General features: G+C 39.0%; 1 protein-coding gene across 5 annotated transcripts in view; it reads left to right on the top strand.

The window, feature by feature from the left end:
- glra1 (glycine receptor, alpha 1) overlaps positions 1-17445 on the top strand; it is a 109266-nt gene extending 91821 nt beyond the window's left edge. For all 5 annotated transcript variants that reach the window (XM_036943410.1, XM_036943408.1, XM_036943413.1 and 2 more), the window contains one exon: positions 12815-17445. In XM_036943410.1, the coding sequence (XP_036799305.1) occupies positions 12815-13108 (294 nt within the window). In that variant the 3' untranslated portion in view covers positions 13109-17445. The remainder of the gene's footprint in view (positions 1-12814) is intronic.
- The last annotated feature ends 2140 nt before the right edge of the window (positions 17446-19585 follow it).

The following is a 19585-nucleotide window of genomic DNA, read 5'->3' as shown; positions in this document are numbered from 1 at the left end:
GGTAGGCAAGTTGAGAACACCTTTATTTAACCAGGTAGGCTAGTTGAGAACACCTTTATTTAACCAGGTAGGCTAGTTGAGAACACCTTTATTTAACCAGGTAGGCTAGTTGAGAACACCTTTATTTAACCAGGTAGGCTAGTTGAGAACACCTTTATTTAACCAGGTAGGCAAGTTGAGAACACCTTTATTTAACCAGGTAGGCAAGTTGAGAACACATTTATTTAACCAGGTAGGCAAGTTGAGAACACCTTTATTTAACCAGGTAGGCTAGTTGAGAACACCTTTATTTAACCAGGTAGGCAAGTTGAGAACACCTTTATTTAACCAGGTAGGCAAGTTGAGAACACATTTATTTAACCAGGTAGGCTAGTTGAGAACACCTTTATTTAACCAGGTAGGCAAGTTGAGAACACATTTATTTAACCAGGTAGGCTAGTTGAGAACACCTTTATTTAACCAGGTAGGCAAGTTGAGAACACATTTATTTCACCAGGTAGACTAGTTGAGAACACCTTTATTTAACCAGGTAGGCTAGTTGAGAACACATTTATTTCACCAGGTAGACTAGTTGAGAACACCTTTATTTAACCAGGTAGGCTAGTTGAGAACACCTTTATTTAACCAGGTAGGCTAGTTGAGAACACATTTATTTCACCAGGTAGACTAGTTGAGAACACCTTTATTTAACCAGGTAGGCTAGTTGAGAACACCTTTATTTAACCAGGTAGGCTAGTTGAGAACACCTTTATTTAACCAGGTAGGCAAGTTGAGAACACCTTTATTTAACCAGGTAGGCTAGTTGAGAACACCTTTATTTCACCAGGTAGGCAAGTTGAGAACACCTTTATTTAACCAGGTAGGCAAGTTGAGAACACCTTTATTTAACCAGGTAGGCAAGTTGCGAACAAGTTCTCATTTACAACTGCGCCATGGCCAAGATAAAGCAAAGCAGTGCGACACAAACAACAACACAGAGTTTCACATGGGATAAATACATGTACAGTCATGTACAATAGAAAAAATCTATATACAGTGTGTGCAAATGAGATAAGATAAGGGAGGTAAGGCAATAAATAGGCCATAGTGGCGAAATAATTTCAATTTAGCATTAACACTGGAGTGATATATGTGCAGATGATGATGTGCAAGTAAAGATACTGAGGTGCAAAAGAGCAGAAAAAAGGGAATAGGGTGCCATTTGGGACATAACCGCTGAGTACCATACAGTGTTTAGTGCTCACATCTCTACAAGAGATGATAGCTGGTAGTCCCGATGTTTGGCAGGTATGACTCAGATCTTCATCCGGTCTTTCACATGGTATGAGTTCTGGAGATTCCGGTTGGGTGATGTCATCATGTAGTCTAGTATGTGAAATGCAAGTCAAGCATTATTCTGCTGGGTTTTCTAGAAAATGCTGACAAATCCTTGTTTGAGTGGTGTTAGGCCTATATAGTATTGCAGTTAACAATAGTATCATAAAATAGGACAAATATAAGCACCTGCCAAATTATTATTTAGTATTACTATATAGTGTAGTATTGCAGTTAACTATATTATCATATTATGTTATTATATTAACATTGTTTATGTAATTATTAACCAAATATCCTGTGAAAATGCTGATCAATCCTTGTTTGTGAGGTGTTAGGCCTATAGTATTATTCATTTCAATACTATCTGGTGTTGATGATTATAAGCCCATTATGAAAGGATATATCCTGCATTTACTTAAAGCTCTGAATGATATTGATAGTTTTTGGAGTTGTATCAGATGACAGGCTAGCTGCTATGTAAAATAGCTAGATTGATGTTGTATGACTTTACCATCCTGATCTACAGAAAGACATGTTGTATGACTTTACCATTACCAGTTCAGTGTGTGTGTGTTCAGCCTTCTAAAGGCTATCATTCAGCCAGTTCAATCTTCTAAAGGCTATCATTCAGCCAGGTCAGCCTTCTAAAGGCTATCATTCAGCCAGTTCAACCTTCTAAAGGCTATCATTCAGCCAGTTCAAACTTCTAAAGGCTATCATTCAGCCAGTTCAACCTTCTAAAGGCTATCATTCAGCCTTCTAAAGGCTATCATTCAGCCTTCTAAAGGCTATCATTCAGACTTCTAAAGGCTATCATTCAGCCAGGTCAGCCTTCTAAAGGCTATCATTCAGCCAGGTCAGCCTTCTAAAGGCTATCATTCAGCCAGTTCAATCTTCTAAAGGCTATCATTCAGCCTTCTAAAGGCTATCATTCAGACTTCTAAAGGCTATCATTCAGCCAGTTCAACCTTCTAAAGGCTATCAGTCAGCCTTCTAAAGGCTATCATTCAGCCAGTTCAACCTTCTAAAGGCTATCATTCAGCCAGTTCAACCTTCTAAAGGCTATCATTCAGCCAGTGCAACCTTCTAAAGGCTATCATTCAGCCTTCTAACGGCTATCGTTCAACCTTTTAAAGGCTATCATTCAGCCAGTGCAGCCTTCTAAAGGCTATCATTCAGCCAGTTCAACCTTCTAAAGGCTATCATTCAGCCAGTGCAACCTTCTAAAGGCTATCATTCAGCCAGGTCAGCCTTCTAAAGGCTATCATTCAGCCAGTTCAACCTTCTAAAGGCTATCATTCAGCCAGTTAAACCTTCTAAAGGCTTTCATTCAGCCAGTTCAACCTTCTAAAGGCTTTCATTCAGCCAGTTCAACCTTCTAAAGCCTATCATTCAGCCAGTGCAGCCTTCTAAAGGCTATCATTCAGCCAGTTCAGCCTTCTAAAGGCTATCATTCAGCCTTCTAAAGGCTATCATCCAGCCTTCTAAAGGTTATCTTTCAGCCAGTTCATCCCAGAGGACTGCTCCTCTGTTCTCTCTGCAGTGAGGAACCTGTCACTTCTACCCTCGACACAATAAAACAACCTCTCTGGTTCTCTCTGGTTCTGGCTGAGCATCGGGATACATAGCACACACACACTCAGCTCCAGGACCAATCTTCAACAGCCGCAGTGGAAATCGTGTTGTTTCTCCGTTGGTGTTTAATTGATCGATGATTGTCACTGATAACCTAGAGAGTGCCCATCAGCTACTACCTGACCTGGTTGAAAACTGATGGTCGCTGGTTAGAAAGACAATGAGGGTGAAATCTACAAACGAACGCTGCAGCCTTTCCTGTGTGTGTGTGTGTGTGTGTGTGTGTGTGTGTGTGTGTGTGTGTGTGTGTGTGTGTGTGTGTGTGTGTGTGTGTGTGTGTGTGTGTGTGTGTGTGTGTGTGTGTGTGTGTGTGTGTGTGTGTACGTGCATGTGAGAGCGCTAGTGTGTGTGGATGTTTATGTGTGTGTGCGTACCTCTATGTGAAGGTGACAGATTGAGGTCTCCCCCTCCTGGCCAGATGGTGTAACTGCAGACTGCAGATCAATAGCAACAGGCAGACTATTCATCTGCCCGTTGCCTTGAAGTATAGACTGACTGTCCAGCAGCAGCCCACTCCCTCGACACACACACACAAACACACATACACACACTCACTCACACACACACACACACACACACACACACACACACACACACACACACACACACTCACACACACACACACACACACTCACACACACACACACACACACACACACACACACACACACACACACACACACACACACACACACACACACACACACACACACACACACACTCACACACACACACACACATACACACACACACACACACACACTCACACACACACACACACACACACACACACACACACTCACACACACACACACACACACACACACACTCACACACACACACTCACACACACATGTACCCGACAAGCTTCTCTCAAGATTGAACGAAAGAGAGAAAGATTTTAGGAGTAAACTAAATAATGAAATCAGTTGCCCAACTGCAGCCTACCAATATTATCCACCAGCATTGAATAAAATAATAGCAAACGGCATGTAATTTCACAAGCTTCTCTCTCGAGACTGATATTAAGAAAGGCCTTACCGAATAAACATGAATAAATACTGACTTGATTAAAACTTGACCCAACTGCAGAATACAGTATATCAATGGTGTGTCTCCTTTAAGGATTGTATAAAGAATATCAATGGAATTATAGCAATTGCAGAATTCATAATAATACATTATTTAATTATCCATAGAGACATGTCTGTAGCCTATACCCAACCACAATAACATCAGCCACATAGCCCATGCATTAAAGATGCACTCTAGGATCTTAAGAGGAACAAATTCGTAACGTATTTATACTGAACAAAAAATATAAACACAACGTGCAACAATTTAAAAGATTTTACTGAGTTACAGTTCATACAGTGCCTTGCGAAAGTATTCGGCCCCCTTGAACTTTGCGACCTTTTGCCACATTTCAGGCTTCAAACATAAAGATATAAAACTGTATTTTTTTGTGAAGAATCAACAACAAGTGGGACACAATCATGAAGTGGAACGACATTTATTGGATATTTTAAACGTTTTTAACAAATCAAAAACTGAAAAAATTGGGCGTGCAAAATTATTCAGCCCCTTTACTTTCAGTGCAGCAAACTCTCTCCAGAAGTTCAGTGAGGATCTCTGAATGATCCAATGTTGACCTTAATGACTAATGATGATAAATACAATCCACCTGTATGTAATCAAGTCTCCGTATAAATGCACCTGCACTGTGATAGTCTCAGAGGTCCGTTAAAAGCGCAGAGAGCATCATGAAGAACAAGGAACACACCAGGCAGGTCCGAGATACTGTTGTGAAGAAGTTTAAAGCCGGATTTGGATACAAAAAGATTTCCCAAGCTTTAAACATCCCAAGGAGCACTGTGCAAGCGATAATATTGAAATGGAAGGAGTATCAGACCACTGCAAATCTACCAAGACCTGGCCGTCCCTCTAAACTTTCAGCTCATACAAGGAGAAGACTGATCAGAGATGCAGCCATGAGGCCCATGATCACTCTGGATGAACTGCAGAGATCTACAGCTGAGGTGGGAGACTCTGTCCATAGGACAACAATCAGTCGTATATTGCACAAATCTGGCCTTTATGGAAGAGTGGCAAGAAGAAAGCCATTTCTTAAAGATATCCATAAAAAGTGTTGTTTAAAGTTTGCCACAAGCCACCTGGGAGACACACCAAACATGTGGAAGAAGGTGCTCTGGTCAGATGAAACCAAAATTGAACTTTTTGGCAACAATGCAAAACGTTATGTTTGGCGTAAAAGCAACACAGCTCATCACCCTGAACACACCATGCCCACTGTCAAACATGGTGGTGGCAGCATCATGGTTTGGGCCTGCTTTTCTTCAGCAGGGACAGGGAAGATGGTTAAAATTGATGGGAAGATGGATGGAGCCAAATACAGGACCATTCTGGAAGAAAACCTGATGGAGTCTGCAAAAGACCTGAGACTGGGATGGAGATTTGTCTTCCAACAAGACAATGATCCAAAACATAAAGCAAAATCTACAATGGAATTGTTCAAAAATAAACATATCCAGGTGTTAGAATGGCTGACTGACTGACATAGGCCCACCCACTTGGGAGCCAGGCCCAGCCAATCAGAATGAGTTTATCCTCACAAAATGGCTTTATTACAGACAGAAATACTCCTCAGTTTTACCAGCTGTCTGAAGAAGCCGGGTGTGGTGGTCCTGGGCTGGCGTGGTTACACGTGGTCTGCGGGTTTTAGTCCAGTTGGACATAATGCCAAATTCTCAAAAACAATGTTGGAGGTGGCTTAAGGTAGAGAATTTAACACTCTGGTGGACATTCTTGCAGTCAGCATGTTAATTGCATGTACCCTCAAAACATGAGACATCTGTGACATTGTGTTGTGAAAAAACTGCTCATTTTAGAGTGGCCTTTTATTGTCCCCAGCAGAAGGTGCACCTGTGTTATGATCATGCTGTTTAATCAGATTATTGATATGCCACACCTGTCAGGTGGATGGATTATCTTGGTGAAGGAGAAATGCTCACTAACAGGGAAGTAAACAAATTTGTGCTCAACATTTGAGAGAAATAAGCTTTTTGTGCGAATGGAACATTTCTGGGATCTTTATTTCCGCTCATGAAACATGAAACATTTACAAACATTTACATTTCAGCTCATGAAACATTTACATGTTGCGTTTATATTTTTGTTCAGTAGTACAAATTGGATTTGTAAGATATCTAATTGTTAGTGCACAAAATGTATTCCATTCGGTTACATACTGTAATTCCATGGTTTTTCCATGGTTTTAAAAAGGAAGACATTTGTCCGTGGCTCATTTGTGATGCTAGTCGGCCAATGCCTCCATGCCAGGCAGTCACTAAAAGCAACCCAAAAAACTTAACTCTAGTCTAAAATATTAGCGTCCAGAAACGTCTCAGCTAAGTGGATAGCTACTTTCTTTCAGCTATCCTTTTCTTTTCCCCTCTAGTCCAAACTGAGATATATTAATAACTAGGTGACATGATGTGACCCCTAGACTGCAGATACAGTGTTCCAGTGTTCCGCTGGCTAACGATGACAGGGCCTTATTAGGACCACACTTCCTGATTGATCCAGGATAATCAGCTCATTAGGCCTGATTAGCTACTGTTCAAGTGGAATCTTTCACACGGGATCGTCTCGGGTGTGTGTGTTCTGAGGTTGTACTGTACCACCACGTCTGAGAACAACGGGGGATAAGAGACTGGATTAGCTAGGTAAATAAAACTGGATTAGCTAGGTAAATAAGACTGGAATAGCTAGGTAAATAAGACTGGATTAGCTAGGTAAATAAGACTGGATAAATAAAACTGGATTATCTAGGTAAATAAAACTGGATTAGCTAGGTAAATAAAACTGGATTAGCTAGGTAAATAAGACTGGATTAGCTAGGTAAATAAAACTGGATTAGCTAGGTAAATAAGACTGGAATAGCTAGGTAAATAATACTGGATTAGCTAGGTAAATAAGACTGGATTAGCTAGGTAAATAAGACTGGATTAGCTAGGTAAATAAGGATGGATTAGCTAGGTAAATAAGGATGGATTAGCTAGGTAAATAAAACTGGATTAGCTAGGTAAATAAGACTGGATTAGCTAGGTAAATAAAACTGGATTAGCTAGGTAAATAAGACTGGATTAGCTAGGTAAATAATACTGGATTAGCTAGGTAAATAAGACTGGAATAGCTAGGTAAATAAAACTGGATTAGCTAGGTAAATAAAACTGGATTAGCTAGGTAAATAAGACTGGAATAGCTAGGTAAATAAAACTGGATTAGCTAGGTAAATAAAACTGGATTAGCTAGGTAAATAAGACTGGATTAGCTAGGTAAATAATACTGGATTAGCTAGGTAAATAAGACTGGAATAGCTAGGTAAATAAGACTGGAATAGCTAGGTAAATAAAACTGTATTAGCTAGGTAAATAAAACTGGATTAGCTAGGTAAATAAGACTGGATTAGCTAGGTAAATAAAACTGGATTAGCTAGGTAAATAAAACTGGATTAGCTAGGTAAATAAAACTGGATTAGCTAGGTAAATAAGACTGGATTAGCTAGGTAAATAAAACTGGATTAGCTAGGTAAATAAGTGGCATGCAACAGATAACCAAGTGGAAGCTACTCTCTGCCGGTGTCTGCAGGACATGAAGGGGCTAAATTATGTGAACTCATCATTTTCTCTGCGGAGTAAAAGATAATACATACAAAAAAATAACACATAGAACAAAATACTTTTGGAGTATTGAAGTACAAAATATTTAAAAAGTACTAAATATATTACGTAGTATAAAGATGTTATAATTTAGTTGTGTTTCAACTGTGAAGAATATTTGTAAACAGTTTAACATTAACAATGTCTAAAATCCAGAATTTCTGCCCGTAGAGCACTAGTGAGAGAAATGATAAGGGACTATTTAGTTGTATTTCAACTGTGACTTATATCTCTAAACAGATTTACGTGAACATGGCCTAAAATCATGTATTCAGGCAGTATCGACAATGCAACTAGTACAACGCAGAAATGATCGATACTGTGGCTTTTTAAACAGTTTTCAATAAACATTTGTCTAAAAGAAGTCAGTCCTAGACTAGAAGGGTATTTGTTCTATTAGAAGTCAGTCCTAGACTAGACGGGTATTTGTTCTATTAGAAGTCAGTCCTAGACTAGACGGGTATTTGTTCTATTAGAAGTCAGTCCTAGACTAGACGGGTATTTGTTTTATTAGAAGTCAGTCCTAGACTAGAAGGGTATTTGTTTTATTAGAAGTCAGTCCTAGACTAGAAGGGTATTTGTTCTATTAGAAGTCAGTCCTAGACTAGAAGGGTATTTGTTCTATTAGAAGTCAGTCCTAGACTAGAAGGGTATTTGTTCTATTAGAAGTCAGTCCTAGACTAGAAGGGTATTTGTTCTATTAGAAGTCAGTCCTAGACTAGAAGGGTATTTGTTCTATTAGAAGTCAGTCCTAGACTAGAAGGGTATTTGTTCTATTAGAAGTCAGTCCTAGACTAGACGGGTATTTGTTCTATTAGAAGTCAGTCCTAGACTAGATGGGTATTTGTTTTATTAGAAGTCAGTCCTAGACTAGACGGGTATTTGTTCTATTAGAAGTCAGTCCTAGACTAGACGGGTAAGGTATTTGTTCTATTAGAAGTCAGTCCTAGACTAGATGGGTATTTGTTTTATTAGAAGTCAGTCCTAGACTAGATGGGTATTTGTTCTATTAGAAGTCAGTCCTAGACTAGAAGGGTATTTGTTTTATTAGAAGTCAGTCCTAGACTAGATGGGTATTTGTTCTATTAGAAGTCAGTCCTAGACTAGAAGGGTATTTGTTTTATTAGAAGTCAGTCCTAGACTAGAAGGGTATTTGTTTTATTAGAAGTCAGTCCTAGACTAGAAGGGTATTTGTTTTATTAGAAGTCAGTCCTAGACTAGATGGGTATTTGTTCTATTAGAAGTCAGTCCTAGACTAGAAGGGTATTTGTTCTATTAGAAGTCAGTCCTAGACTAGACGGGTAAGGTATTTGTTTTATTAGAAGTCAGTCCTAGACTAGACGGGTATTTGTTCTATTAGAAGTCAGTCCTAGACTAGACGGGTATTTGTTCTATTAGAAGTCAGTCCTAGACTAGAAGGGTATTTGTTCTATTAGAAGTCAGTCCTAGACTAGACGGGTAAGGTATTTGTTCTATTAGAAGTCAGTCCTAGACTAGACGGGTATTTGTTCTATTAGAAGTCAGTCCTAGACTAGACGGGTAAGGTATTTGTTTTATTAGAAGTCAGTCCTAGACTAGACGGGTAAGGTATTTGTTTTATTAGAAGTCAGTCCTAGACTAGACGGGTATTTGTTCTATTAGAAGTCAGTCCTAGACTAGACGGGTATTTGTTCTATTAGAAGTCAGTCCTAGACTAGAAGGGTATTTGTTTTATTAGAAGTCAGTCCTAGACTAGAAGGGTATTTGTTTTATTAGAAGTCAGTCCTAGACTAGAAGGGTATTTGTTCTATTAGAAGTCAGTCCTAGACTAGATGGGTATTTGTTTTATTAGAAGTCAGTCCTAGACTAGAAGGGTATTTGTTCTATTAGAAGTCAGTCCTAGACTAGAAGGGTATTTGTTCTATTAGAAGTCAGTCCTAGACTAGAAGGGTATTTGTTCTATTAGAAGTCAGTCCTAGACTAGACGGGTATTTGTTTTATTAGAAGTCAGTCCTAGACTAGAAGGGTATTTGTTTTATTAGAAGTCAGTCCTAGACTAGACGGGTATTTGTTCTATTAGAAGTCAGTCCTAGACTAGAAGGGTATTTGTTCTATTAGAAGTCAGTCCTAGACTAGATGGGTATTTGTTTTATTTGACTTTGTGTCCGGGAAACCAGCCCTTAACATTACTGCTACTTCAACATTCTTCTCAGGTGACCTGATCCTTTAATAATGAATACGATATTAAAAAAGGAATGGAAAGAAATCCAATTGGAATGACTGGGAAAGGGTCGTGTATTGGCATTGGGCTAAATTGCTTTGGGAAATCATAAAATGAACGGCAAGGCACCAACTCCTCGAGGAGAAGGTGATGATGGTTAGTCGTGACACTTCCCAAAATGACTTTGTGCAAATCAGCATTTTCCTTTTTTTCCAAGGCTGCATGACACCGCGACCCACGCAAAGGCAAAATGTTTAGAGAAAACATAGGATGGAGCCTCCAACTAGTTGGCTTTACGGTTCTCTTTCAACTCAGCCAATTAATCACATCACCACACACTAAGAGATATACAGGCATCTATCATGAGGAAATAATGTGATGGATCGAGGAGTCAAGACGTCCTTCTCTCTGTGTCTCACTAGACACCAAACAACTAACCAACCGGTCACCTCTCTTTCAAATCAATTCAATTCAAGGGGCTTTATTGACATGGGAAACATACGTTTACATTGCCATAGCAAGTCAAATAGATAATTAACAAAAGTGGAATAAACAATAAAAAATTGGACAGTATACATTACACACACAGAAGTTGGAAAAGAAGAGAGACATTTCAAATGTAATATTACGTATATATACAGTGTTTTAACGATGTGCAAATAGTACAAAAGGGAAAATAAATAAACATAAATATGGGTTGTATTTTACAATGGTGTTTGTTCTTCACTGGTTGCCCTTTTCTTGTGGCAACAGGTCACAAATCTTGCTGCTGTGATGGCACACTGTGGTATTTCACCCAATAGATATGGGGGTTTATCAAAATTGGATTTGTTTGGGGATTTTCTCTCTGACTTGCAAATGCAAAAGGAGGGAGGGAGGGAGGGTTGAGCCTGATACTGCTTTCGTTCCAAGCCATACATTGTCTCCCTCACCATACACAAACCCAAAGGGCACCATTCCTCTCTCTCACTATTTATCTCCCCTTCATACAATAAGAGTCTCTGCCCAGCTTACTGCTTTAATGGTGGAATGTTGAATTAGGGGGTAATGAATCAGACAGCCTGGGCTGGGCGGTGTGAAAATATATGTGTCTCAAATGACATCCTATTCCCTACATCGTACACTACTTTTGACCATAGGCCTAAGTCGAAAGTAGTGCACTATGTAGGGAATAGGATGCCATTTTGGGACGCCATCCTCCGCCGTCCCTCTTTACTGCTCCACGTCACGTCCCCCAGTCAACACATTAATCATACGGCAGGAGGAATGAATACTTACAAATGGTGGGCCAGCGCCACTGAAGGACAAGGGAAGGTTGACGCACAACGTAGCCAGCATTAGATGTCTCAGGCACTGTTAGTGGAGTGGAGGAGAAGATCCAAAATGGAGGAGGAAGGAGAAACGCCGTCTCCCCTCCTTGCGCGTGTGCGCGTGTGTGTGTGCGTGTGTGTGTGTGTGCGTGTGTGTGTGTGTTCATCCATTCAGCCCAACACACATGAACAGTTATAACTGTGGAGGTATAAAGACAAGGACAGAAGGAGGACATGGAGTCTACAAATGGAACCTAGAAAACTAAGGCTTGTATTTTAGACAAGGACAGGAGGACATTTACATTTTTCACACCAAGCAAAGACAGATAAGGGACCCTGATTGTTTGTGTGTGATGAGGTATTGTGGAGGCAGGGATTGTGTTAACCTGTAATGAAATTGCAGTCAATAGGAAAATGCAATTTACGTAGTATGATATCGAGATAACGTGAGATAGCGTGTCCTTTATAACATGTGCAAACCTTGCCTCAATTTATCAATATTTGTTATTTTCAGTGATGTCATAGCTAAAATGTGAATCGTCGACCCATGCAATCCATATTTATCACAATGCATATCAGTGGTTAATGAGATAGTATCTGGATCATGTTGGACTTTGATTTTTAAGGCTCAACCATATGTGCCTCATTATGTTAGTTAATATGTCTCTGCATTACTTAAAGGCCCACTGTGATTTTCACAGCTATTATATGTGTTTTCAATTCACGAAATCTGTTAAGAGCCTTTTCCTTAACGGCCCAATTTGATTTAAGTCTGTTAAGAGCCTTTTCTTTGAATGCCCACTATGATTTAAGTCTGTTAAGAGCCTTTTCCTTAACGGCCCACTATGATTTAAGTCTGTTAAGAGCCTTTTCCTTAACGGCCCACTATGATTTAAGTCTGTTAAGAGCCTTTTCCTTAACGGCCCACTATGATTTAAGTCTGTTAAGAGCCTTTTCCTTAATGGCCCACTATGATTTAAGTCTGTTAAGAGCCTTTTCCTTGAAGGCCCACTATGATTTAAGTCTGTTAAGAGCCTTTTCCTTAACGGCCCACTATGATTTAAGTCTGTTAAGAGCCTTTTCCTTAACGGCCCACTATGATTTAAGTCTGTTAAGAGCCTTTTCCTTAATGGCCCACTATGATTTAAGTCTGTTAAGAGCCTTTTCCTTGAAGACCCACTATGATTTAAGTCTGTTAAGAGCCTTTTCCTTAATGGCCCACTATGATTTAAGTCTGTTAAGAGCCTTTTCCTTAACGGCCCACTATGATTTAAGTCTGTTAAGAGCCTTTTCCTTAACGGCCCACTATGATTTAAGTCTGTTAAGAGCCTTTTCCTTAATGGCCCACTATGATTTAAGTCTGTTAAGAGCCTTTTCCTTAATGGCCCACTATGATTTAAGTCTGTTAAGAGCCTTTTCCTTAACGGCCCACTATGATTTAAGTCTGTTAAGAGCCTTTTCCTTAATGGCCCACTATGATTTTCAACATATGTTTTTACGACTTACGGTTTGGGCCTTTAAGAGATATACAGAGAGAGAGCAGGCCTGGATATCAAATGTGTAATGTGTTTTTTGATTCCTAACAGAATGAATATTCGGCTGTGTTACAGGAGGATGAGGGCGGTGAGGGCCGGTTCAGCTTCACCGCCTATGGCATGGGCCCTGCCTGCCTGCAGGCCAAAGACGGCATGGCCATCAAAGGGAACAACAACAACGCCCCGACCGCCACTGCCGGCCCTCAGGAGAAAACGGTGGAAGAGATGCGCAAGCTCTTCATCGGCCGCGCGAAGAGGATCGACACGGTCTCTCGCGTGGCTTTCCCGCTAGTCTTCCTCATTTTTAATATTTTCTACTGGCTCGTATACAAGATCATCCGAAGCACGGATGTACACCAGATGACGTAAGCAAGGGAAGAGAGAGAGTTCAATACCACACCATCCTTCTCCCAAACCCAATACTCCTCGCTCTTCACTTGCTCACTTGCTTTTGGTGGCTATCGCCTTGGCAAAGGTAATTTATCAATATTTGTTCTTTTATTTAATTTTTCCCCCCTCTTTTCAACCTGAATAATCCGGACCAGTGCAATAGCAATGCAGTAAAATGCATGATATATGAATGTGGCAAAATATTTACAAAACGATAAATCAGTAAATGTTACGACTTTTACCGATACATCGGGGAATTTATGATAACTGAGAATTTAGAAAGAAAGAGGTGTTCTTCTAAGAAGTGTTCGTTTAATTTTCGCAACTCAAAGAAGACAGACACTGCATTCTAAAGAAGAAGAAGAAGAAGTAGAAGAAGAAGAAGAAGAAGAAGAAGTTGGGAAACATACAGCACTGTAATATAGTATATATCTATCATATATTTAAAAACTGTTATTTCTCTCGAAAGGCAGATGTCTGGATGGAACACTGAGGGATGGATTTTTAAAAGGATACTAAGACGATTTTAGTGTTTCCGTTAATAAAGTGTCGCAAGGATCGTGTGTCCTATATATCGCAATTAGCTTCAATGTGTGTTGCAAGCACTTATCAACGCTCCCTGAGCCCTCAACGAAAAACTGACATTTCATGTGGTTGATGCTGCTATCAACTATATGAAGGAAACTTAATGAGTCAAAATAATATTCTATTGTTTCTAACCGCTGTGGTCAACGTGTTCCTCTGTCGGCCCTTAACTTTATTTCTCAATTGCATATCGTTTTTAATTTTAGTGCCAAGTATATATCATGTTGCTGTAATCAGCTCAAGCTCTTCTTGGGAACTCTAAATTCTAAAGGGACATTTGCCATCATTCACATATCCTCATTGTTGCATTCGTTCATTCATTTATCCATGTGCTTTTTTTTTTAAAGGATTTGGTACTTAAATCAAAATAGGATTCATTAAAAGTGAATCTACACTGGAAAAAAAAATAATAATTGAATCCTAATTCTTCCTACTCATTTCATTGAAGCTGTACTGTTAACATTTGTTTTGTTATTTTCATAGTTTATTACCCAGTTACGGTAAGATACCCAGCAGGCAATGGAGAAAAATGTAGTGAGTTAAGATTAAAACAAGAAAACACCTACTGTACCTTAACAATTATTACCATTCATATATTTACACACATTAGGAGAAAGGCAATGGAGAAAAATGTAGTGAGTTAAGATTAAAACAAGAAAACACCTACTGTACCTTAACAATTATTACCATTAATATATTTACACACATTAATAATGTAGCTAAAAAAAAACATATGCATTATTATCATCATTTACTAAATAGGCCTAAAAGATATTCACTCAAAATCATGGAAAATAGTGTGATACTTTAACAACAACGATCGGCACAATGTTCTCATTGGTGTGTAATACAGTACATGTTATAGTTCACAATACTACAGTATACTGTGAAACTGATTGATTAATACATTCATTCAACTAGTCAGTGGCTTGATTTAAGATACTGAAATCCATTACTTCTCACCAGGCTTTTCTATGCAATGATTAATATATGCAATTATTTTTTTAAATTAGCTTTACCATTTACAAAACATTATCATGAATCTGTTTGAACTTGTGAGCCATCAAGTTTTTTTAATTTAAGACATCACAGATCACAGTGCTCATCTTTCCAAAGGTGGACATACATACCAACACACACGAGGCCTTCAGATCTACACCCTTAAGCATAATGTAAACTATTCACCCTCCTCCTAGGCCCATCATTCTCCACGCATTTACATTCAACTACAAACGGGCCAAGCTACAGTGGCTTTTCATATTGCATATTTAAGACTCTCTGCTCTCTGTAGCCCCACCTCTGGGACATTGTTTAGCTAGCCTAAAGTGCTGTCACCAAGCCCCAGAAATAAAGACTACACTACTGCTACCACAGGAAGTATGGCCTGCGACACATTGTCATGGATGGGAGACTCGGACACCGTTGAAATAAACACTGGTCGAGTGAGTTTTTACATTTAACTTTAATGCCAAATGTTATTTTCCTCTACTTGGTTTTTATTCCAAACCAGATAAGTGTTTTGTTAACCTATGATCATTGCCTTCCTGGTTCGGTTTTGAATATGACGTCATAAGGGGAAAGATGCCAGAACACCTTTGGACACAATATTATATACTGGTTCAGGATATTGTTTAGGTTTTGTTGTCGTAACTTAGATTGATTCAGTTCTTTCCATTGACTTCCCAGTGTGTGGATAAAGTGCTTCCATTTCTTTTTTGTGGGAATACGATGCTATTCAATTAACAATATTATATATATTTTGATATGAAACGTTTTCTCTGCTTCTTCATCCCTGTTTTCTTCTTCTTCGTGAAAAGTGTAATCCATTACTTTAACAGGTCATAGATTTTTTCGAATGTGTTAATGATAGTTTGAGGTAGTTTGATGTTTGAGGCTTGATGGACTTGCACAAGAGATTATAACAATATTTTACATTTCGGTCAATTATTTCTTAAATTCATATTTACCTTCCGGTTGAGGCAGTATTTGTCAAAAGATATGTGTGTTTTTAACAGACACAGTCCATGTGGGTAAATTGATTTGAAGGTCTATGTTTTTGCATTAGTGTTATTTTATCCCAGAAAATTAACTTTTCTACATGGGGCATACTTATGTACTTTATAATGTTATGCTTTACCCAAAACTATGCATTTATAAAAGTTCATTGTTAGAATAGGGTTAAAACATAAAGGGCCTTTTAAAATATCAGCACAGTAATCAATATGTTTTGAAAGTGCTGAATGATTTGTTGATACAGATACAGTATTTATTTGTTGGCTGTAATACATCAGTACAGAATTTGACCATGAATCTTTCCTCAGTTTTGACTTCCTCCGACTAAACTATCCATTAAATAAGATTATATCCAGTGTTGAATATGCAACAAACTAGTAACTAGTCATATCATGTACCTCCACTCAACCACCATGATATTCACTCATCCATTCAATAGTTATGGATTGAACTCTATGCCCTGACCATGCGAAGGATCACTGCACTTGGGACAATGCTATATGGATTTACTGTAACCAATTGCTTATTAAGGTGCATTATTACTAGCGACCTGTCCAGGGCGTGTACTTGTACATCAAGCTGCCTCATGCTACAGAAACAGGAGATAGGCTCCAGGGTTGGGGTCAATTCCAATTTAAATTGAATTTTAATTCAATTCAGAATCGAGCTGGAATTAGAATTGAATACATGGGAAATGAATAGGCAGAAAGAATTGAATTGGAATTGAATTTCTGGAATTTACCCTGACCCTGATAGGCTCCTGCCCTACGGGACAAGGGGCAGGGGCTCGGACAAGGCTTACTTTGTTTATTATGTTATTCAAGATGGAAATGACACTTAATGCTCTGAATAGACAACGTCAACAAGGTCTAACGTATTCTAGAACACTGACACATTCTACAACAAGAATTGTATGTTTAACTTAATTGCTCAGCAGATCAATGTTCAAAGTATGGAAGTGGTAGGAATGTTCACTGATGGGGAAAACCCTCCATTGAACAAATAGGACTTCCTCCCCTTCATATCAACCTGACCTATCATAATGTCAAATATTATTGACAATGAAGGAAGTTCATATAATATTTGGCATATAGGACAGTGCAATATGAACATTTTAAAAGTATGAAATTCAACTAGCATGTTATGATTTGTTAGTAATTGCTGATAACAACAGCTGTTTGATTCTGTTTATTGTCTTTTTAATATATCAGATGCCCTGGTTGTGGTGATGCACTCACCGCCCAGTGATAGAGATGGACACAAATAACCAGTCATGAACTGAACTGTACACAAAAATGGAAACGTTTCTATTTATGTATTTTTATTCATTTTTAGCACACAAGTTGGAATGGCCTTAATTTAGTTTTACTTGCTTAAATATTGTGTATTGGCACAAAGTGCACATCTTAATTTGCTAATTACAGTTATGATAATAATAATCCAAGAGTGCACTTCAGAAGAAGGAAAAAAGTTCAGCAAATCCTTTTTTTTTTTTTTTGATTAAAATGTGAAAACACTGAATATTTTGCATGAATATAAACACGATGGCAGATATTTTTGGCTTGTACAAAAATGTTAGCAATTTGAAGAAGAAAAAAGGAATGTACAATTTCTGCTGTAACTGTATATAACTAAATATTTATTGAAATATGTCATTATAAGTAATTCTAATTACAATTAAAGGTTTTCTGAACAAAAATCTCTTTGACCTCTTTTTTTTTTGTTAATTGTCAAGAGTTGGACTATTTCTTTCTGTTTACACAGCTCAAGGATCTGTTTACACAGCTCAAGGATCTGTTCCACAGCTCAAGGATCTGTTCCACAGCTCAAGGATCTGTTCCACAGCTCAAGGATCTGTTCCACAGCTCAAGTATCTGTGTATAATCATTAAAAAAAATTTTTTGGGAAATGTCAAACAATAAATTATGTCCGTAGGTTGTTGTATTCATTCTATCGTTAACTAGCAAAAAGCCCTTGAGGAGACAATTATTTCTCTCTTCCTTTATGATTGGATTAGGCTTGCTATAATTGACTTTTAAAAACATGTTATATAAATGCTACTCATTTAAAAAAATATATAAAAAAATACAAATTGGCATTATTACCATTTGTAAGATCATATTCCTAAGATTCAGTGGCCTAAAGGTAAATTCGCACACAACGGAGATGGAAGGTACAGTAGCAGTGTTTCAATGTCGTCTTTCGCCACAAAAGGAACGGCTCCTCCGGCGTTCCTTCCGCATCCGTGGGGGCAGTGTTGTCACTGCGTTCCTTGATTTGATCTATAGGCTATATAGGCTATTCATCAAAGCGGTCTATTTTTCATTGATAACCAATTGTAATCACAGCAACTGTTCAAACAGTAAACCAAACATCAAGAATCCACCCAAAACGGTATTTTGTTTACAAGTATAGACGGATTAGCTGACAACATCACGAAAATGATGCTGAGAGATTTTTTTCTCCCAGCGCTGCTAACGACAATTTTGGTCCGCTCATACAGGAGTAATAAAGGCACAGTGCACTAATTTTATTTAAAAAAAATATATATATACACTACTGTTTTTAATGTAATATCAAAATAGGCTACAGAGGCCCATTATCAGCAACCATCACTCCTGTGTTCCAAAAACCCTTTTGCAATTATGTTAGCACAGCTGAAAACTGTTCTGTTCTGATTAAATAAGCAATAAAACTGGCCTTCTTTAGACTAGTTGAGTATCTGGAGCATGCTTTTCGTGCTTTTCTTTCAAAAACAAGGACATTTCTAAGTGATCCTAAACTATTGAACAGTAGTGTATATCTATATACTTATATATATATTTAAAAATTCTGATTTGTGACCAAAACATGATGACTAGTGAGGTAATGTGACTCTTCGTTGCTTTCACGAAATGAAATGACAAAACTTAGAATACACTTTGCTCTAGCCTCCTTGTGAATGGGAGTGGGACCAGTGAGAATATCATGTGACCACAATGTGCCCCGATGCTCCAAAAAAAATCATTCCTCCCCCATGCGTACGTTCCTGCCACGTTCCTGCCATGTTCCTGCCACGTTTCAGCCATGTTTCTGCTTAGGGCCTCGATACTTACATCCACCTGCAGTTGACTGAGCTGTTAATTGTGTTAGATGACAAGCTCACAAACACACACCACACACACACACAGCTGTTAATTGTGTCAGATGACAGTTGGTTGATTGGCTGTGGGTGGTTCACCAGGTGCAGAAATGTATTAATGAATTCATCAGTCAAGGAGCCCAATATACTGTAGACCTACAGATGTATATGGAATGTAAGACATAGTGTTTTCTGACTTATAGAGGGAGACCATAGAGAGGGAGAACCCAGAGAGAGGGAGAACCTAGAGAGAGGGAATCTAGAGAGGGAGACCCTAGAGAGGGAGACCATAGAGAGGGAGACCATAGAGAGGGAGACCATAGAGAGGGAGACCATAGAGAGGGAGAACCTAGAGAGAGGGAATCTAGAGAGGGAGACCATAGAGAGGGAGAACCTAGTGAAGGAGACCTTGGAGTGGGAGACCCAAGAGAGGGGAAACCTAGAGAGAGGGAGACCCTAGAGAGGGAGACCCTAGAGAGAGAGACCCTAGAGAGAGAGACCCTAGAGAGAGAGACCCTAGAGAGGGAGACCGTAGAGTGGGAGACCCTAGAGAGGGAGACCCTAGAGAGAGAGACCCTAGAGAGGGGAACCTAGAGAGAGAGACCCTAGAGAGAGAGACCCTAGAGAGGGAGACCCCAGAGGGGAGACCGTAGAGTGGGAGACCCTAGAGTGGGAGACCCTAGAGAGGGAGACCCTAGAGAGAGAGACCCTAGAGAGGGAGACCCTAAAGAGGGAGA

The sequence above is a fragment of the Oncorhynchus mykiss genome, chromosome 14 (assembly GCF_013265735.2).
Source record: "Oncorhynchus mykiss isolate Arlee chromosome 14, USDA_OmykA_1.1, whole genome shotgun sequence".
Lineage (NCBI taxonomy): Eukaryota > Metazoa > Chordata > Actinopteri > Salmoniformes > Salmonidae > Oncorhynchus > Oncorhynchus mykiss.
The sequence above is the reverse complement of the archived record's forward strand: the minus strand, read 5'-3'. Positions and strand labels throughout refer to the sequence as shown.